At 40.0% G+C, this 21,975-nt stretch overlaps 1 protein-coding gene across 1 annotated transcript in view; it reads right to left on the bottom strand.

Moving 5' to 3' along the window:
* Positions 1-6,809: 6,809 nt before the first annotated feature.
* TNFRSF21 (TNF receptor superfamily member 21) overlaps positions 6,810-21,975 on the bottom strand; it is a 109,693-nt gene continuing 94,527 nt past the window's right edge. The window contains 2 exon segments of the mRNA XM_020993937.2: positions 6,810-8,196; positions 10,537-10,765. Of these exon segments, the coding sequence (XP_020849596.1) occupies positions 7,967-8,196; positions 10,537-10,765 (459 nt within the window). The 3' untranslated portion in view covers positions 6,810-7,966.

Genomic DNA, 21,975 nt, shown 5'->3' with positions numbered 1-21,975 from the left:
GAGCTCCCTGATCTATCCCATTTCTGTTATTGCATTTGTAGATCCCATCCCATGCTCTCTTCTTCCTTGTGTACTTATTTTATTCTTTGTTTTGCTTTTGGTGGGGCCTTCTGCTATACCTCTTTTAGAAAAAGACATTTATAAAGTTTACAATCCTGTAGAGAGGATCACTTCATATACAACTGAAATACTTGGAGTTTCCACTCAGTGGTTCCATCCCTAGGCCATCCCAAATACCAGCTACAGTCAGTACAAAGAACCTCAAAAGGTTGTGTCTCAGGGTCTCTATGTGGAGGCTCATTCCTGATAGCCCCATAGCAGTGACTCAATTTGAGTTCCCCTGAATCCATAAAAGTTCAAAAACATTTATTTTGCCAAGCCACATGAAAAAAAGGAAGTGTAACTATGGGAAAGGGTTGGAAGAAATGGTGGTACAGAGCTCACTGCGGAGGAAGAAGCTTTGTTGAAGCTTTTCATGCTTGAGGGAAAAGGGAATAGAAACCTAGTTGAGGTTAGCCTGGTCTCCACAGAGTTATGCGGCCCAATCCTGCTCCCTGCCCTTACCGTGATCACTTATTTCTCTTAAGGTAAGCTTATTCAATCTCTGCATCTATGTTCCCGCTATCACCTTGAAGCCCCATATATCATCTCTCCTAGACAAAGCAGAATTCTTAGGAAGCATAGCCCTTGCTCAAAGTGGTCGGTCTTCTATTATGTCCATTCCACCTGGGGGTAGGAGAAGAAATAAAGCCTCTATCTCTCATCACAAATATACAACAATCTCCCTGATGAGATTACTCTTTATTTACAATCCCTTTTCATTTTCCTTGTAGGATGAGTCTCATACCTTCTAATTCCCACATCCCAGTCCCTGATCTTCCATTTATTTTTCACTCTGTTCTTTCACAGTCCCTCATCCTCCCACCTCTCATTTAGAAACTAAAAAATTACTATCTCTTCTCTGCTCATATCTGGATTAGGTAAAGGTACATTTCTAGTTCCCTCTTTATATTGCCTTTCCTTTACCCACTTAATCAAATTTCCTTTATGTTATCCCCCTTATAAAATGTATTAATTCATTTACAAGGAAGGATAAGATTTACTTTGAGAAATATTAATTTAGCTCTTTCTACTTCTTTGCTTCTGATTCTTCAAGATCCCCTTAAATCTTTCTTTGTCCACTGATGATCTTTCTTTATTCTTTCTTTTACCGTTTAATCCAATTTTTTTTTTTTAAGCAATAGCCTATGTCAACACAAGAGGATCAGTTTCATTGCTTGGTCATTTCTTGATTATTGTATTTATTTACCTTTCTTGTATTTTTCTTGTTTTGAGTGATGGTAAATTGAATGTGATGCTCAACTCTGTGTGTGTGTGTGTGTGTGTGTGTGTGTGTGTGTGTGTGTGTGTGTGTGATTGTTTTTACAGAAACGTCTCCGATATTTAAAGTACATTTCTTTTTCTTTTTTTTTTTTGTAATTGATGGTTAACCTTGACCTTACAGGATATGTTATTTGGGGTTGCAATTTGAATTTCTTTGCTTTTTTGAAAGATTATATTCCATTCTTTTCTCAGATTTTTTTGTGTTTTAGAAGTAATCCATGGGATCATAGATTTAGAGCCAAAGGGGATTGCAGACTCCAATTAACCCAATCCCTTCATTTAAAAGATGATGAACACAGAGGTTAGGGAACATTCCCAAGGTCACACACAGAGTAAATATTACAGCTGTAATTCAAATGCAGGTTCCCTAAATCCAAATCCAGTGCTCTTTCCATTACCCAATGCTGCCTCTTGGGTGATTTAAATCGATGTTCATTCTTAGTTGAAAACTTTTGCAAACAGTAATGATGAATGATGAATATTTATCACCTGAAAATTTTGCTTAATATTTAAATTATGAGACTTAACCACTGCTTTCATGCATGGGGTTTTATTCTGGTAGCAATCTGAGCATTCAATCATTTAGTACTATTGTTTGTATTCAAAAGGGTTTGGAGGGTTTCTTGTATGCTTTCCTAAAATATGGTATTTAGGTTTTGTTTTTGTTTTGCATTTATTGTGCTTTTCTGGGACCTTATGGGAAACTTGTCATTCTCATGTTACCATTGTGCATTTTATCTTCAAGATCAGTTACTTTGGCTTCTATTGAATTCACATCTTTCAAAGTTATTTTGTTTTTTTTCTGCCAAATTTTCTTCCACTTCTATATTTTTGAATTCCAAATTATAAATCATTTTTTTCAGAGCCTATCCTTTGGGGAGATTCTCCACTTCATGTTCTAAATTTGTCAATTCTGCTTTAAGAGCTCTGATTTCCAAAATAACTTCTATCATAATATCTTCTTGCAAAAGTTTTATTTCTATTTTGAACAATTCCTACACTTTCTTGCTATTGTTCCATGATCTTTCTAGATCATTTAGGAGTACATGGAATTATCTTTGTCATCAGAAATTTTTATTTCATTTTCTTTGCTTTTGAAATGAGTCTCATTCTGTTTATCTGCTTGTTAGCTAATCTTCTATCTAAACCCTCTTGCACATTTCATACTTTAGCCCTTTTATTTTATTCTCATTATTTAAATTGATTCTTTTTATCACCTCTTTTCTCTTTTAGTGAAGTGGTTTGCATCACCATCCCCCATTCCCTCCCCACAGCACAGAGGTTTGAGACTGAGAGATATGGGTGGACAGCCAGTTTCCTGTACGGAATAAACTAGTTTTGTAGTCCCCTTCCTTGCAGGCGTGTAAGCCCCTTCCCCTGCAGCTAACTGCACTGCCATGCCTTCCACCCCCGTTTCCCACACTTGCACTCTTTCCTTCAGAGGGCTCAGAAGAATCAATATTTTCTACCTTTTTTTTTCTTGAACTCAAGAGGAATCACACTGAGTCAGCTTTAATTTCTCTATATTTGGCTCGTATTTCCTTCTTTTGAGGTTTTTGGTTGAAGAGGTTTGCAGAAAACTATTCTACATTCATGTTGATCACATACTTAAATTTCCATTACTTCTCATAGTCAATTGTTTGACTGTATCATTTTTTTTTGTCTTGACTCTATTTTTCCAGTGTTTTAGCTGTCTCTTCTAGGTCCTAGATTTGCCAAATTGGACATAATATTATTGAATCAGGGTTTGAAGGGATTTCTGAGGTCATGTAGCCAATTTGGATGTGACATTTTTGGATAGGTCTAATTATTAGTAAGTTTGGTTTTTTTCTGGGCCTGAAATATGCCTAACTGTAATCAAATACTGATCTTAGTCATGTCCCCTGAGCCCAAACAGATCAAATCAAATCTATCTTCTACATGACAGCTTCTCAGATGCTTTAAGATAGATGTCTCTCCCTACTCTCCCCCCACAAAAAACATTTTCTATTCACCCCAGTTTTTTCAAGTAACCTCATTTGACATCATCTCAAGGCATGTCACTATCCTGGCCATGCTCCAATTTATCAATATCCTTCCTAGAATGTAGAATATAGATCTGAACCCTACTCCAGATGTAGCCTGACAAGGTGGAATACAGTGGGACTATCATCTCTGGATACTATTCCTCTCTTAATGCGATTTAAGTTTGCATCAGGTTTTGGTTTTTTTTTTTTTTGGCAGTCATATTACACCATTGAATTGTATTGAGTTTGTAATCCACCAAATGCCTCAGGTCTTTTTCTGATGAACTGCTACAACGTCCCTTTCTCTATTTTGCATTTATGAAGATGATTTTTTTTTAGCCCATGAGAAAGATTTTACATTTGTCCCCATTAAATTTAACCTTACTATATTTGGAGCCAATCTTCTAGTCTATCAGGATGCTCCCCCCCCTTCAGCTCTCCCTCCCAGCTTTGTTTAACCTGCAAATTTGATAAGCATGCTACCTTTGACTTAATCTAAATCATTGATTGTTTTCAAGTCATAAAACATAAACATTAAGGCATAAATAAACTTATGCCTCCTTCCCTTTGCTTCCCATGCTACTTACTTGTACCAACACCTCATCTTCCTATTCCCACATAAATCACGTGTCAAAGTTAAGGCCCTCTGAGAAATTTTTCTCCATGTTTAAGTCTTGCCTTTCTTCTGTGAAAAAGGTGTTTCACTTTACTGACCTGAACCTCATACAATAACCACTAAAACAAAAAGTAATTTAATTTTAGGGATCAGGAATACAAATATAGAAAGAATGAGAATGTCAAGAGTCTTGAACCTGTCCTTCAATCACATGTTGAACCTCTGAAGTGTTCAGACAGGGGCATTCCATTTCCCTTCCCCCCACCCCCACTGAAAGAGGAATTCAGAAGTGCTGAGACGTTAGAGGGTAGAGTTCTGAGGTCAGTTCTTTTGGTACAAGGGAGCACATGACAGACTATTTCACTTGCTGTACCACCCATCTTCTTCATTCCTGAGAAAAGCCCTGATAAATCAACTCCAGGAATATCTCCTACAACAAAAGCTTTCAAACCATTTCTGCATAGAGCCCTCCAATCACAGAATCTCCCATGAGTGGTAGAAGCACCCCACTAATTTCAATCAATGAATCAATCCACAAGCATTTATTAAGTGCCCAGTGTATGCCAGCTACTGTGCTAGGCACTGAAGATACAATGACAAAAATAGAAGTGCCTGCCTTCAAAGAAGCTTACATTCTAATGGAGGAAAACAGCATGCACATATATAAGTACGCACAAAACAGGTACAAGGTAACCTTGATGGGGAAGGCACTCACAGCTGGGAGAATCAGGAAAGGCTTCATGCAGAAGGTGGGGTTTGGTCTGGGTTTTGAAGGAAATCAGAAATTCCAAGAGTTAAGGGTGGAGAGGGAGTACATTTCAGGCATGGGAAGCAACCAATGCAAAGGCACAGACATGGGAGACAGAGGTCATGGGTCAAGGAGTCCAGTTTGACCAGGCTGTAAAATATGTAGAGGTGAGTAATACGTAATAAGCCTGGAAAGGTAGTTTGGGAGCAGGTTGTGAAGAGCTTTAAGAGCCAAAGTTCATACTTAATCCTAAAGGTTAGAGGGAGTCACTGGAATTGAGTGAGGGGTGAGGGAGAGACTTGGTCACACCTGTGCTTTAGGAAAATCACTTTGCCAACTATGCAGAGTTTCAACTGGAAAAGGGAAAGACTTGAGCCATTGTAACAGGCCAGGTAAGAGGTCATATATACCTGAACCAGACATGTAAGTGAAAATAAGGTGATGGACACAAAATACACTGTGAGGGAAAATCAACAAGATTTGGCAACTTATTACATATATAGGGTGAGTGAGGAGTCAAAGATGACATCATAGTTAAGATGCTAGTATTCTGGATGTCTGGGAAATCTGGTGGTGTCTTTGATAGTTATAGGGTGATTTAGAAAAAGGATGTGTTTGGGCATAAAAGACAATGAGTTCAGTTTTGGAGGCCAAGTTGGAGATGTCTCCAGTATACAATTCACAATATCCAATAGGTAATGTTGGACTGGATTATAGGATTCTTTGGCTGGATATATAGATCTGATAGTTATCAATATAAAAATGACTAAACCTGTGGGAAGTGATGAGGTCACCAAGTGAGATTGTGTAAGAAACAGATCAGACAGACCAAAATACTCCTTTCTCTCCCTTCAACCTTTCCCAGGCCTTTCTTTAGCTTTTATGACATCTCTCAGAGACAGAAGGGCTAAAGGATGAATATCTGGTTGCCCTGAAGACTTCCAAATCAGGTACTTAAGGAACTAACCAGATTAGTCCTAGGGAGCTTGTGAATGTTTCTACAACAGGCACTGTGAGCTTTTTCACTGCTGGTCATGTACATATGGGTTTCCAAAAATGCACATGAGTGGTATAGTCTAAGTTCATCAATATAGATCATCAGTCTACTGCTAGAAAGGATCTTAGGGATCATTTAGTCCAACCCCCTCGATTTACAGGTGAGAAAACTGAGGCCCAGTGAGTTTAAGTAACTTGCCCAAAGTTAAGAAACAATATGTGGGAAAGCTGGGGTTGAACCCAGGTCTATCATTTAACAAGCTTCTATAAAGTGCCTACTATGTGCCACGAATGAGCCCTCTGACTTCAAATCCAGTGCCAATTTCAATGCACCACACTGTGTCTAATGATACATAAAAAGCCAATTTTTCTCCAAGAGAAGGATCAGCAGATATGATAACTCAAGCACAAGTACTTCATTTTGCCAATATTTCTCAAGATCCGATCTCCCTTTGTTCCCAAGCGTAATCCTCTGAAGTAACTTCAGGGGCACTGGGAGCTTTGAAAACACTCAGCAACTATTCTTATGTGACAATCCCCAAACACAATGTCTATTCAGCCTTTGCTTTTAGACCTCTAGGAAGAATGGAATAAGCATTTATTAAGAGCATACCATGTGCCAGGCGCTGTGCTAAGCACTTCACAAATATTATATCACTGGACTCTCACCATAGCCCTGAGAGGTAGGTATTATTATGATCTCCATTTTAAAATTAAGGAAACTGAGGCAGTCAGAGGTTAAGTGACTTTCCCAGGGTTATACAACTATTAAGCATATGAGGCTGCATTTGAACTCAGGTCCTTCTGACTCCAGGCTCAGGGCTCTCTCCACTGTGTCACCTAGCTGCCAGAATGAAGACACCACTACTACCTCCCAAGGCTAGAAAGCTCTAATTGTTAGGATTAAGGATTAACACACCCAAACAAGTTAAGTAACAAACACCTAATATTTATTAATAAATTAGTACACTTGAAGGCATTTTATTTTCCACATCAGACCCTTACCACCACCACCACCACCACCACCACCACCACCACCACCACCACACCACCACACCACCACTCCTTCCACATCAAAGTGGCCTAGGCCACCTTCACATTCAATTCTTGCAACTGAGCATTAACAGATTCTGTGTGTGCGTGTGTATGCATGTGTGCATGTGTGGGTGTTCATAATGGGAGCATAAGAGTTGCAATATATCAGACAAGAGTTCTTACAGTTGCAGCCATTTTAAGAAAAGTGATTGCATGATGGCAGATACCACCAGGACCAAGCAAAGTTGTGAGGCCCAACTGGAACTATTGGCTATGCATGTATCAAAACCCAAGATATCTTGTAAAGCATAACTGGGCAAACCCAGACTATGGAAAAGGGGCAGGGTCCTGATGGGGCTCCAGTTCCTGCTTCCCGGAGTGCTGCTTCCCGGAGTGCAGCATCAACACTGCATGACTGCTCAGTCCAGAACAGGCAAGGTTAAAATTCTCCCCTTTTTGGCTGGAATGCCACACAACTGTATTTGCAAGTCCTAAAGGCCAAAGGAAGGACTCTCCTCCCGTGAGAGCTTCCACTTAAGAGGAGTATAAGTAAACCGAACATTCTATGTACTGTCCAGGCAAATACCGTAAATCAATGAGAGTGCTAGTCAAATATCAGCCATGTATACAAATGATATAACAGGACACATTAAAAAGTTAACTCAAGTAAAAACAGGTCACATGAGTGTGACTCGGTATTGAGCCTCTAATTTCCTTTACCCCAGAGAAAAATATTATCGCTATAAAAGAAAAACTTTAAGGGAAGTAGGAGAGGCAATGAGACTTCCAATTGAGAACAAGAGACTTGACGTTAAATTTAAAACAAACAAACAAACAAACAAATGGCTTTAGCAACATCCCAAATTCAGTGTGCAGGGGCAGAGGAGAAAGGTCACACCATATTTATGGTCAGTTAAGTGAATTTAAAGTGCACAGAATGATTGGAAGGAATATAAAAATGTTGAATAGAGAAAAGATGAAACTTAAAAAAAAACTGCACTGGCAGTTACAACTGGAAAGGGTGTATGAACCTGTCCTTTCTCAAGAAGGGAAATAAAAAGAAAAACTCAAAACACTGGCCCTGTATTGCAGTTGAAAAAAAAAAAGATCCTGTCTCCTAGCTGTCCATCATCTTTACCAAGCGCCCTAAGCAATAATCCAGAGTGCAGTGTCCCCAGTGTCCTACAGTAGATCAGGAAGATGGCTATAAACAGAGTCCAGGAGTGTCTGGCTGGCTTCCTGGCTCTTGACTCCAATAATCTCAAACAGCCTGTCCAGCTTGTCCTCAGCTTGAGGGATTTCCTCAATCACATGCAGTTCCTCTGGATTTAGGATATGAAGCATGTCATCAAAGATTGGCTGCAAGTCACAAGGGTCCAAGCGTACCTGCCGCAACACTGTGTCTTTCTTTTCTGTAAGGGAAAGAAAAACACATCTGTAATCAATGAATCAGTCAACAAGCAATTAATTAAGCATTTATTATGTGCTGGATACCGTATCTTTGGCATACACAGGTGAAAACAAACAATGGAAAAAAAAATAGACCCCAATCTCAAGGACTTTATATCTTACTGGAGAAGACAAACAGAAAAATAACTAAGTACACATAAGATAAGTGGCACTGTATTGGACCTGAAGTAACAAAGATCCGTTCAAAACCCACCTCAGACATTTTGGTTGTCATCTTAACCACTGTCTGCCTCAGTTTCCTCATGTGTAAAATAAGGATAATAATAGCACCTGCCTCCCAGAGTTGTTGTGAAGATAAAATGAGGTGTTATTTATAAAGTGCTTTGCAAAATTTAAAGTTCTATATAAATGTTTGTTGGTGGTGGTGTTACTGGTGGTATCAATAAAGGGGTAGTACCAGCAGATGGGGAGACCATGAAAGGCTTCTGGAAAAAGCTGGAATTTGAGACTACATGGTAGAGGTGAGGAAGGACAGCATTCCAGGCATGGGAGACAGTCAACACAAAGAGCACTGTGGCTGGGAAAGCAGACAGAAATGGCCAAGGCAGCAGGTAGAGATGACTGAGGCTGTCTTTCTTTCACCTTTCCCTCTTTCCCTGTTTCCTCATCTTCTGGTTTTGAAAAGTCTCAGTAAGACATCATTAATGAAGACAGGGGGAAGGTCTGTCTTGACTGGGGAAATAGAATGTCTTCAAAGAAAACCAATGATCACTTTCAGTTGTACAGAAGGCAATTCAAACTAGCCCAAAGAAAGCTATGTTAACGGAAGCTACTCAAGCCCTTCTTTTAATGAACAGCTAAAAATGGTTTGTATTTAACATATACAAACTGGTTTGCTACAAACAAGTTCTTCTGAAATACTCTAAAGTGACTTAACAGAAGATGATTAAAATGCTCGGACAATTTTTTGGCTAAATTGAGGGAGCGGTGACTGAGTTCCTGTCCAAATAATCAAAAATCCCAAACTCTTGAAGTCTGATCATTCACCTTTTCCTCTGATGGCAAGACTTCAGGCCAGGTGAAGTGAGCAGAAATCTGTGACGAATTTCTTTTGCTTCACAGCCACACTTTACATTTGAGGAAGCAATCTCAAGGATTCAATGGCCTTTGCCATTGGATTTCCAGGTTACATTCATTATTATTAATACAAACAAACTTAGGATGATAGGTTTAGGGCAGAAAGGGATCTCAGGGATTATCTACTCTGAGCACCCCATTTAGATGAGGTAACTAAGTCATCTTGTCCACTGACTGGCTTTGTTTGTTTATGGACCAGATCTGTGATTTCAGTGATATATCCGTGCTCCTGCTAAGGAATTTCTACCAATTCAGATGATAACTTGTGGTCTCAGATAGTTGGCTTGGGGTACTGAGAAGGTAAGCAATTTGTCTAGAGTTATATGGGACCTAGATCTTCCCAACTCAAAAACCAGCTCTTTATCCACTACTCCATTCTGCCTCTCCCCTCATTTTATAAAAGAGGAAACTGAGGCCATCTAGTCCAACCCTCATTTTATAGATGAGGTTTAAGGGTTTGCCCAAGGTCACACAAGTAGTAAGTACAAGTCCCAGGAATTCGAACTCAGAACCTCTAACTCCAAACCCAGCATTCATTCTACTATGACATGCTTCAAATCTCCTTCAACATGATAGGATAATTTAAAGCAGCATAGGAAATTTCTACAACAGAGAGTCAAACAAGTGATCATTTTTCATATAGGCATCACCAATAATGTACACATCATTGAAGAGGCAATCTTAGAATTAAATATTCATTTCTACAATATGAAGTTTGGCATCGTGTGTGTGTGTGTGTGTGTGTGTGTGTGTGTGTGTGTGTGTGTGTGTGTGTGTGTGTTTCTAAGTATTTTCAAGATCTACTTTGTTGACTTTACTTACTGACTACTTCAGATTCAGGAGCCTATCAGGGGAATGCTGGGTATGATCATTTTTTGTTAAGTCATTTCAGTCATGTCTGACTCTTTGCGAGCCCATTTGGTTTTTTTTTCTTTGACAAAGATACTGGAGTGGTTCGCCATTTCCTTCTCCAGCTCATTTTACAGATGAGGAAACTGAGGCAAACAGGGCTAAGTGACGTGCCCAAGGTGACACAGTTAGAAAGTGTCTGAGGTTAGTTAGGAAGAGGGGTTTCTTGATTCCAGGCCCAGCATTCTATCCACTGCACCACCTAGCTGCCTAGTCTTTCTTCCTACGTTCCTTCCAACTAGTTTTAGATGGAAATGGGAATGTGTTTTTGACCCTGGGCTTGTTGACCTCCATACCTTTGGTAATGAAGGAGCCATTCCTGCTCAGAGCAGAGGAGCCACTGGATGTAGAATCACAACGGAGAAGGGGTTCTGACTCATCCACGAAGAAGCCCTTGTTCTTATCCATGGGGGATGGTTCCACAGTCAGGACAGTGGCATTCTCAGACTTCGGGTTGGGGCTAGGGATAGGGCTGGGACTGAGTGGTGTGGGACTTGATGGAAGGGCAAGCTTGTCAGCTTCCAGCTGCAAATAAGAAAAAAAAAAGCATTTTCTTCAGCAAATAACCTTCATTTTCCTTTTCTTGTACTTTTCATACCGTTCAACTCTTCTCCCCACCTTCCCCTTCAATGTCTTGTTTTGTATAAGAAAATTAGGTCATAAACAGTTAAACCTAGAAAAGACTTGAGCAAAACAATCCCTCCACTTTAGAGATAATGAAATCAAGGCCCATAGAGGTGAAAAAAAGACTTGCTAGCTAGTGGTAATGCTGGGACTCCGGTTCTTGAGTGTTTTTTCCACTGTACCACATAATTCAGTATTCACATTGGATTTAAAGCAGCAGCACACCTTGAAAAGATCCAGTCTGCTGCTCCTGTAGTAAAGTTATATGAGGTTGCCTAGCCTTTTAATGCTTCAATAACAGTAACTATAGTCTCTGCAGTAGAAGTTATGCAAACAAATGTTACATTCTATCTCATTTTTACAAATGAGCTAATGTAAACCCACAAAGGGAAAATCACTTTGAAGTTCACAAAAGATAGTGAGTAGTAGAGTCTAGATTTCAACCTAGGAGAGGCACTTTGGAAAGGGTTCTGGACTTGGAGTCGGAAATGTTTAAAATGAAGGGATTGGATTAGATAATCTCTAAATGGATGTGGGGGAAGGAAATAAGCATTTATTATGTGCCTACTATGTGCCAGGAACTGTGCTAAGTACTTTTACAAATATTACATCATTTAATTCTCACAATAGCCCTGTGAAGTAGAGACTATCATTTACCCCATTTTACAGTTGAGGAAACTGAGGCAGACAGAAGGTTAAGTGACTTGCCCTTGTTTACACAGCTAGTAAGTATCTGAAGCCAGATTGAACTCTGGTCTTCCTGACTCCAGGCTAAGCATTCTATCCACTGTGTCACTCAGTTGCCTCCAAAGTCAGTTCCAGTTATAAATATATCATCCTATGATTCCAGATCTGCTCTCTTTCAACTACACTAGAATTGTATTTGAAACAAAACAACAACAACAACAACAACAATAATAATAATAATAATGAGAGAGAGAGACAGAGAAAGAGAGAGAGAGAGAGAGAGAGAGAGAGAGAGAGAGAGAGAGAGAGAGAGAGAGAGAGAGAGAGAATATGAGAATATACTACCAAGGCAAAGCTAGAAATGAGAGAATAATCAAGACCACGCTGTCACACTGTGCAATCCCCATGAACTATCTAATTCAACAAGTATTTTTTTTAAAAGCACTTACCATGTGTCTGTGCTAGGCATAGGGCTAAATCCAGAGGGGAAAAAAAAGACAGAATGGCAAATGGTCCCTTGCTCTCAAGAAGTATCAAGTCTACTACTTGGACATACACAACATGCAAACAGAAAAGTAAATGCAAAATGATCCGAGGAACAAGATAACAGTGGGAGAGGTACCAGGAAAAGGTTCCCATAAGAGGTAGAACATGAGCTAAGCCTTGAACAAAGGTCACACAAGAAGGGAGTATCTGAGGTCACATTTGATCTCAGGACTTCCTGATTCCATGCCTGGTATTCCATCCAATGAACCACCTAGCTGCCTCAAAAGTATGACTTCTAAGACTGCAAACCTGGGTGACTGGAAGGATGCTGAGGCTGTGAAGAGAAATAGGGAAATTGAGAGGAAGAATGGGTTTTGGTAGGAAAGTAATGAGGTCTACTTTGTACACATTGAACCTGAAGTGATGACTAGACATCCAGATAAAAATGGCTAGCAGGCAATGATAATGCAGATGATGTTCAGGAATCAATCAATTAACATTTACCAAGTGCCTAGGATGTGCCAGGAACCATGCTAAGTGCTAGGAAAGAAATCAGTTCTGGAAATAACAGATTTGAGAATTTAAGCATAGATTAGTACCTATGGGAGCTGATGAGATATCCCAAAGAACATAAAGAGTGAAGACAAGGGGGCCAAAGCTGATGTCTCGAGTGTCACCCATGGTTGGGGGTGGGACTTGAATAGTGACATAGTCTGCAAAGAAGCTGGTGAAGAAGAGGGCAGAAAGATAGGAGAACCAGTAGAGGGCAGTGTCATGAAAGACAATGGAAGAAAGAGTATTCAGAAGATGGGGATGGTCCAGTGTCAAAAGCTAAAAAGAAAATGCCATCAAGATTGGGCAATTAGGAGATCATTGGTAACCTTGAAGATAGCTGTTTAACCCCCACAAGTGGTGGGGGTTAGAAGTCAAGTTGCAGGGATAGAAGAAGTAAGTGGAAAAGCAATTAATCAATCAAAAAGCATTCATTTATCATCTGCCACGTGTCAAACATTGTTTTCCTTGCTCACTATAGAAAAAGCCAAAGTGGAAACAGTCCTTGTCCTTAAGGACTGTAAGATCACAGATTTAGAGATGGAAAAAATGTTAGTGGCCATCTAATCCAACACCTTTCATTTTACAGATGAGGAAACTGATGCCCAGAGAGATTACATAAATTGCCCTAAGTCATCTAGGTGGTAAGTGGCAGAGCCAGATTTTGAATTTAGAATCCAACATTCTTTCTAACTCTGCTTCCCATATACTGGAAGGCTTACCTCCTATGGGTAGAGACAGTGTTGTATGTTTTATGGATAGAGACAGATATTTATAAAATACACAAAAAACCCCCAAATCTCAGATAATTCAGTGTAGAAAGTACTGGAAGCTACAGGGGTCAGTAAAGGTGGCCCTTGGGCTAAATTGTAAAGAATCCTTAAACTAAGTATTCTAGGAGGTGCAAGGGAGGAGGGAGGTCATTTCCAGGCATGGAGAGTAGAGATGGAACAAGCATTTGTTAAGTACTTAATATGAGCCAGATACTGTGCTAAGCACTAAGAATACAAAAACACTCTCCCTACCTTCAAGGAACTCATGGAAAAAACATGCAAAGAATTACTTACATACAAGACATATACAGGGTAAATTGGAGATACATAGTAATAAGGCCAGTTTGGCTAGACCACAAAGTTCATAAAGGGGAGTAAAGTGTAATAATGCTGAAAGGGCAAGTTGGGAACAAGTTAAGAAGGGCTTTGAATGCCAAACAGAGGACTTTATTTTTAATTACAGAGGTAACAGGGCACCACTGAAGTTTACTAAGTACAAAAGTGACACAGTCAGACCTGGACTTTAGGAAAATCACTATAGCAGTGGTAGAGCACATGGATTGGAGTGAGGAGAGCAAGGCAGGGAGACCAAGTAGGAGGTTGTTAACAATAATCCAGTCAGGTGTTGTGGTAAAGACTGAACTGGGACAGTAACAGTGTGAGTGGAGCAAAGGAAACATATTGGAGAGTTGTACCATGACAAGAGACAGCAAGGAATTGGAGGTGTGTGGGGTAGAAGGAATCACAGAATGTTAAGAGCTAGAATGGACCTTACCAATGATCCGATACTCTCATTGTTCCAAGTAAGGAAACAAATAGAAGGTGCTGCTTGTTGGTTACACCTTTGCTACCAGTCTCAGAAAAAAGTAAATAAGGATATGAATTGCTTGTTTGTTTTTAAGATGAAAATGATATTTCAGAACACTCATACCTCCAGTCAGAACTCTTAAAAGTACCTAAGGCATGCTGTCAGAAGCTAACAGGACCCCAAACATTACTAGCTTGCCCACCCCTTTGGGTGATCATGGACACCCTGAGGTAACACAATTCTGAGGAAATTTACCCATGTGTGGGAAAGAGAGCTCAGCATGACACCTGTTTAATCCTTTGGTCCATTTATTTGCTTTCTTAGAGTCCCACGTAATTGCTAAAAGCTGGGGACCCAGGAGGTCCAGATTCCACAGTGTAGGGCATGGGTATGACCTGAAATTCTCCCAAGAATTGGTTCTCAAATTCCCCTTATAGCCCCTATTATTTTAATGACAATTTTTTACATATCCAGAGTGAGTTGCTACCTGTAAGATATGGAATCTTGACTCCTAAATGGTTTAGTCACATAGTTGAATTGGCTTATTTCATTTTCTTTCTATTTGGGAACTTGGATCTCTCCTACTACACAAAAGAAAAAAAAAGAATCCTCCTTTTCTTCTTAGTCACCTAGTCACAGGATAATAGATTTAGGATTAGAAGGGATTTAGAGGTAACCTAGTATAACCTCACCCCTCGCCATTTTATGGATATAGAAGCAGAGGGTGAGAGATGAGGTCACTTGCTCAAGGTCATACAGGTAAGGTAACACAATCATATTTGAACTCGGGGCTTGTGACTCCAGATTCAGTACAACTCCCCCACCCCCAACACATACAACTTAGGTCGCTGCCTCAACTTCTCCCTTACTTTGCATCCTATATGATTCTGGTTCTTTTTTCTTAATGTCCAAAGTCACGGCTCTCTGAATCCTAAACCAACTTTGTCCTTTTATTCAGAAGAATGCAAACTCCTTGAGGACAGGCATTATTTCACTTTTGTCTGAGACACTGCCTGAAACATAGTAGGCATTTAGTAAATGTCTGTTGATTGATTGATTCACCAACCTCATGGCTGACATCTGTTCAAGTTTCTCTCCCTGTTTTAAGTGACAAATGCATAGCCACGCAGAAAAGCTGTGATAATGCAATTTCCTTGCTCCAAGCTCAGAAACACTGTTGCATAGACACAGACACCTGGGCATTCCCGTGAACAATCAGGGTAATTACCCTGGACACCTAAAGTTAACACATGTATTTTACCCCAGGTTCCACAGCTAACTACAATGAGAGATGTGGGGCAGAGGAACAGCAGAAAGGGAAAGGCTTAGAAGATGCAAATGACAGCCACACTTTCTTCTTTCTTTTCACATTGACAGTGCCCCAGCAATGTGAAAGCTGGCTTCCTCAAAGCTTCTTCCATCCCTAATTATGTTGGAAAGCCCAGCCCTGTCTGAAATGGCACCTGCTTTCTCCTCCCTAGTTAGGGCTGGAGGCATTGGGCACCAGGCTGATTTACACTTGATAGCCGGCCAGTAGTAGAAGGAACAAAGCAAACACAGCTGCTGCTTTAACAGCATTTTAAGGCCTGAGGGTGAAAAAAAATTTCCCTGCTGCAGATTCCGGATTCTGAAATGGCCTCAGTTGCCCATGAGTTCTGTTGCAGCAATGCCTTTTCTCCACCACCCACACCTTGCTTTTCTTCCAGCTTGATCTGAAAGGGTTGGATCAGAATCCTTCCCAGCTGCCACCCTCCCAATCCACTGAAGAGTTGGGCTTTTTCACTTGCTTTTGTGCATGTGCTATTTTGTAACAGACCCTGGCACATTCCCCTCCTATCATGAAAAAGTACATGGTCATTCATGACAAGACACATTTCTTATTCATCCAATAGGACAAAGCCATATTTGTCCACATACTAGTTTTTCAGGAACATCTATCTCATTAGAAGATGTGGTTCAGACAGTCAACATTGAGCACTGTTCTTGACTTTTTAAAACACAAAACCAAAGAATTTGCCACCCACAATTCACATGCCCATAGACCAAGAGATTGTATGTGTATGTGTGAGGGGGGTGGAATCCACCCACCTCATTCTCCCCCTCCCTGCCCCATGCTAATTCACAAGCTTACATTTTTCATTCTATTTCATTTTTGCCAATGAGTCCCTTTCAACAGCAGAGCACTGGCTGAATTTCCACATGCTCCAGGATGGTGAATGCATAGCAGGATACACAGCTGCCCTTTCTCCTTGTCACTGAAAGAACTCTAAGCAGTTATAAAAGGCCCCCTAAGAATTCTTTCAACATACTCAACATTTTAAGTTAAGGTCCTTGTTTTTTGTGAGGAGAGGCCTGACAATGACTGCCCTCCAAGAATCTGACTTAGGTGGCAAAGATCCCTTTCTGCCCTGGGTCCAGTAGTTAGTAGCAAACCAAATTTCTGAAAATTACATTTGCTGCTAGATTTCCACTATTTTTCCCATGTGGAGGAAAGAAAGTCATTAGATTAAGCTTTGTGAGAAATTTTTCCCATCACCAGGATTCTCACAGCAGCCTTCTCAGCTCCCAGAAATCTTTTTTATTCCTTTTGCCTGGGTTTGCTTGCATTTATACTAAGGGAATTCCCTATATCTCCTTTTCTAAAAAAAGTTAACAAACTTAATCATTGACAAACATGAACATTTCAATACACAGAAAAGGAGAGGACTGAATATGAAACCACAAACTTATGCTCATTTTAAAGTGCATATTAAAATTATATATGGCAGTAACAAAACTCCAGTTCATGTTCATAGCTTCCTGAGCATTTCTCACATGTGATAAAATCAGGGCTACAATGCCATACTTTCCTAACAGGTATTGCTGCCCAATTCCTGGTGTACTCAGAGAAGGAAATTACTTAGTGGTGAACATAACTACTAAGACAAATTGAAAGCAGATAATTAGGTGTGAGACACCATCACCTTATATCTTATACCTAAGCTTTCTGAGAGTAAGAACAGGAGAATGCCATTTGAGCATCCAAGATAGTAGAGTGAGTAGGAGCACTGGACTTAGAGTCAGGAAGATGAGTTCAAATCCCACCTTAGATACCTACTAACTGTGTGACCCTGGGAAAGTTACTTAACCTCTCTCTGCCTCAGTTTCCTCCTCTGCAAAATGAGGGTAATAAGGGTAACAAGAGCACCTACTTGTCAGGATTGTTATGAAGATTAAATGGGATAACATGTACAGCACTTTGCAAAATTTTAAAGTACAATAAAAATGCTATCTATTATTTAGTAAATAGGGCAGTCTTAGAGACAGAAAAACCTGGCTTTGAATCCTGCCTTTGAGACATACTAGCTGTGTGATTGCAGCCAAATCACTCAACCTCTCAATCTTTTAGGCTACTTTTAAAAGGCTGTCGTTGCAGTAATTTGCCTGATCTGTAACAGTGGAGGGAGGTTACACACTGGGATTTTCCTACACCTATGAAATCACTGTCTGGACACACAGCCACAACACACCCACATACCCACACCTCACAGCTCTCTATTCCATTAATGCTATATATTAAGATTCAACATATTCAACAAAAAATTGTTTTAAATGAGATATGGGAATTATTTAGGTACGATAGGATAATATACAGACGTACTATGCAAGCAATCAGATTAATTCTCAACAGGCTCCTCTCTTCCCAAGAGCTAGGCGGTAATGGCATACGTACTACTGTTCTCTTAAAAATGTTGCAGCTGCTGCAGCGTTTATTTAAACTGGTATCCAAGAAACAAGGAGGTTCAAAGATGTGCCCATGGCTTTGGCAAGTTAGGTCTCAGAGTAGTGCCAGTTTGTACCAGAATTTATCTTGCCTCCTCTCTGATTCAAAAGGTTACTGCCAAGAGGCAAGAGACAGATCAAACTGCAGAGACTGACATCAAATCTGGCCTCTTACTGCGATGTGCTCATTGGATATTTGAAGGTACTTTGGCGAGGGGAGTAAAAATTCAGTCTCTGACGTTTTAGTGCCTTAATCTACAAGGTTCATTTGGGAAATGATGTTATAAATAAGAAAAGAAGAATTAAAGCAAGGGAGAGGATAATAAGGCATTACCTCGAGTATCCATAAGACTGTATTTAAGAAGAATAAAGCCTGTAGTATATCCATGAAGTAGAAAGAATAGAACGTTAGGCTACATCAGCTGAGGAGTGGCTAAACAAGCTGGGTGGTGTATGAACAGAATATTTATGTACTTTAAGAAATAATGTATGTGATGGATACAGAAAAGTACAGCAAGACTTATAGGAACTGACACCAAATAAAGCAAGCTGAACCAGGAAGACCATATACACAATGAGGATGACAATGCAAGTGGAAAGAACTACCAAAAAATCAAAAAAGGCAAAACTGAATGCCATGAAATTAGAACAACCAAACGGCCCCAAAGAAGAGCTTTAAGAAGGCACCTTCACTTCCACTTTTCAGAGATGAGGGACCATGGGTACGAAATGCTACACATATAATATTTTCTCTCCACATATCCCAATCTATTAGTTTTGCTAAACTGTTTGTGTTTTCCTCTTTTTTGTTAATACTATTTTTTAAAGTGATGGTTCTCAGGGAGGGGAGAAATGTAGGTGATGAAAAAAATAAAATTTTTATTTAAAAAAAGAAGAAAGGGGAAAGGTGATTGTTAGGGCTAGAAGGCCCTCAGAAAGTGTAGTCCTATCTTCTCATTTTACAAATGAGAAAACTGAAGGCCAAAGAAGGGAAAAGACTTGTCAAAGGCCAGGAACTCAGAATCCCAGGCCAATGCTCTTTCCATCATGCCTTGTTCTCTCAAGGATCGAGACTCTGCATTTCCTTCTCATCCACCCAACCAGAGCCTTCCTCCATGATTAGATTCAATGCAAGCACATTTAGTGTCTTGAGGATATTATACTAGTCCAGACTGATACAGGAAGAAAGATAAATTCTTCCTGTCACTGGACAGGAAATTCACACACAAGAGGCACAGCTGTTGACCAGTTTCTTTTCCCTTTAGATTTCTACAGGTCAATGCCTCTACAAACTCTGAGGCACTACCACCCACCTTATGGGTGATACATTAAATAATGTGCAGTAATATTTCCCAACTCTATCCATTCCATGTGCACTGAAACTTGATCCCAGAGAAGAGATGACAGATGAAAAATATTTCCTGACTCTTTATGGTGAAGTAGTGGGTACTTATGGGAATGGAATGCATATATATTGTTAAAGCACAAAAATTTCTTGGTCAGTTTTGCTTAACTGTTTTCTTTGTTATAAATGAGGATTCAGCTTGGAATGATGTCACCTACCTGTAATCCCCACTACTAGCGGGTGGAGAGCTGAGGCTGGTAAACTCAAGAATTCTAATAAGAAATTAGCCCAATATCATAGAGCTAGCAAATATCTAACGTAGGAATGGAACTCAATCTTCTTGTCTCAAAATTCCAAAGTTTAGAACTATGCCACTGTGCCACAATTCTTTGAAATTCCATTTGATTAAATTTTGAAATGGAAAAGGAAATACAATTCTTCAGTTCAGAGTCATATTCAGTCAATAAACATTTATTGCGAGTCTAACATGTACCAGGCACTGTGCAAAGGACTAGGGAAACAAAGAAAGGTATAAGACAGTCCCTGCTCTCAAGAAGCTGACCATCTAATGGAGGAGACAATATACAAATAGAAGTTGAAAAGGCAGGAGGAGGGGAGGTTACCCAGGTAGGAACATGAGAAAATCCTATAGCTGGAGTACGAAATGATCTGAGGAGATGTGAGTTCCAGAACTGATTTGCAGGATGATTTTGTAAGGTGCAGGATGATAGCAACTAGGTGGTATGATGGATAGAGTTCTGGGCTTGGAGTCAGGAATACCTGAGTTCCAATCTGGCTTCAGACACTAGCTATGTGACTTGGGAAAGTCACTTAACCCTGTTTGCCTCAGTTTTCTCATCTGTAAAATGAGCTGGAGAAGGAAAATGGCAAACTATTTCCATATCTTTCCAAGAATATATCAAAAAGGGGTCACAAAAAGTTGGACATGACTGAAAACTACTAAAACAAGGTAATACCATACAGCACTGGGCCTGGAGTTAGTCTCAGACATTTATTGACTTTAACCTTGAGCAAATCTTATCTGCTGTTTGCTTTGGGGAATAAGGCACCCCTCCCAGGGTAGTTGTAAGCATAAAGTGAGATAACATGTAAAGCGCTTTGCAAACCCTATAATGCTATACATTAATTGCTAACTATTGTTACTCTCCAATTTCTTATTGAGGATGATATTAGCAGTAACCTAGAGTTACATAATATGATTATAAAGTGATTTCACAGATCATCTCCTTCTCATACGCAAAAATCAGTTGCTGTGACGGTACTTTGGTTTTAATGCTGGTTTAAGCATTTCCCAAACCATCCTACAACAAAGAGCAAAGGAAAATTCTGTCCTGTGAACATTGATTTTTCCTTACAGCTCTGGTAGATAAGGAAGGTCTGGATGGTGTTTCAGTTTTTCTTTCTCTAATCATCAAGGTCCCCCCCAACCCCTCTTTATTATGAAAATAAGAATAGGTCAGAGGCTAGCCATCCATTTCATTACTTGCTGAGTCCAACTCCAAGAAATACAAAAATCTCATCTCGTTGCCCCTACCTCACTTTATCTCCCTTTTTCTTTCTTTCCCACTCCCTTCTCCTCCAGCTACCCCCAACTGGTCTATTCAACTAAAGTTTACTATAGTTATTTTTCAATTACTACACAATTACCATCTCCCTGTGGATACACAATCTGTTTTCCCACAAACCAATTAATGGTTTTGATGCATCATTGGGTGACCCCTTGAAGTGAAGCATGAATCACCTGTTCTTTGTCAGTTTGCCTCAACAGTTTCAACTTAAAGCCATGGCCCCTGGCATTGCCCAACTAAAACTCACTAGGTCTTTCCCTTGAGGTACCTGAGGCACAGAGGAAATAGAGCTGGGTTTGGAATTGGAGAAATCTGGAAATCTGGGTTTGAATTACCCCTCTGTCACTTGTTACTGTGTGGCCTTGAGCAAATCACAAACTCACTGGATCACAGTCTCCTAATCTATAAAAATGGGGCTTGGATGTATACAGGGTGCTATCAAATAGAAAGAGCATTCATTGGATTTGGTGATAGAGGAACCAGGTTTGAACCCCAGTTCTGCTGCATGATACTGGTGTGACCTTGAGTAAAACATCTGCATCAAGAGATGATTCTCTTGGGACTCCCAATTGAAGAGGAGGTTCTGGCCTTCTTTGGTGGTGGGAGTTCCTCACCAAGAGCTCCCTTCTACTTATGAAATCATAGGTTGAGTCAAACAAACAATAAAATCAGTGTACAATGATTTTAGGTCCATCACTCAGTAACCTTGATGGCATCAAGGCACATGCCCTGGCCTCTCATTCACCCAAGAGCAGTTCAGAGAAGATATAAACTTTTGTGAACTCCACAACTTCTGACATGCTGGGCACATAACAAGCTCTTAATAAATACTTGTTGACTTAGCCAACCGAACTTCTTGCAACTTCAGCAGTTTGACAATTAGAACATTTTGTAAACAGAATGGGAGAAAGGACACACACCCGCAATAGAAGCTGCCTCATTGGCCACTTCTCCCCAGTGGGCAAATTGTAGAGTGGGTAGAGGACAGCCCTTGAGCAGAGGATACAATGCTTGAAAGCTACTTAGTTGGACTGCTCCATATATTTTAATCATGACCTAGAAATTCATTTTTCTAACTTCAAAGGCCAGTGAATTAAGAGTCATTAGGG

Source organism: Phascolarctos cinereus, unplaced genomic scaffold (assembly GCF_003287225.1).
Source record: "Phascolarctos cinereus isolate Bilbo 61053 unplaced genomic scaffold, phaCin_HiC Scaffold_5;HRSCAF=322, whole genome shotgun sequence".
NCBI lineage: Eukaryota > Metazoa > Chordata > Mammalia > Diprotodontia > Phascolarctidae > Phascolarctos > Phascolarctos cinereus.
This window is presented reverse-complemented; position numbering and strand designations above follow the sequence as displayed.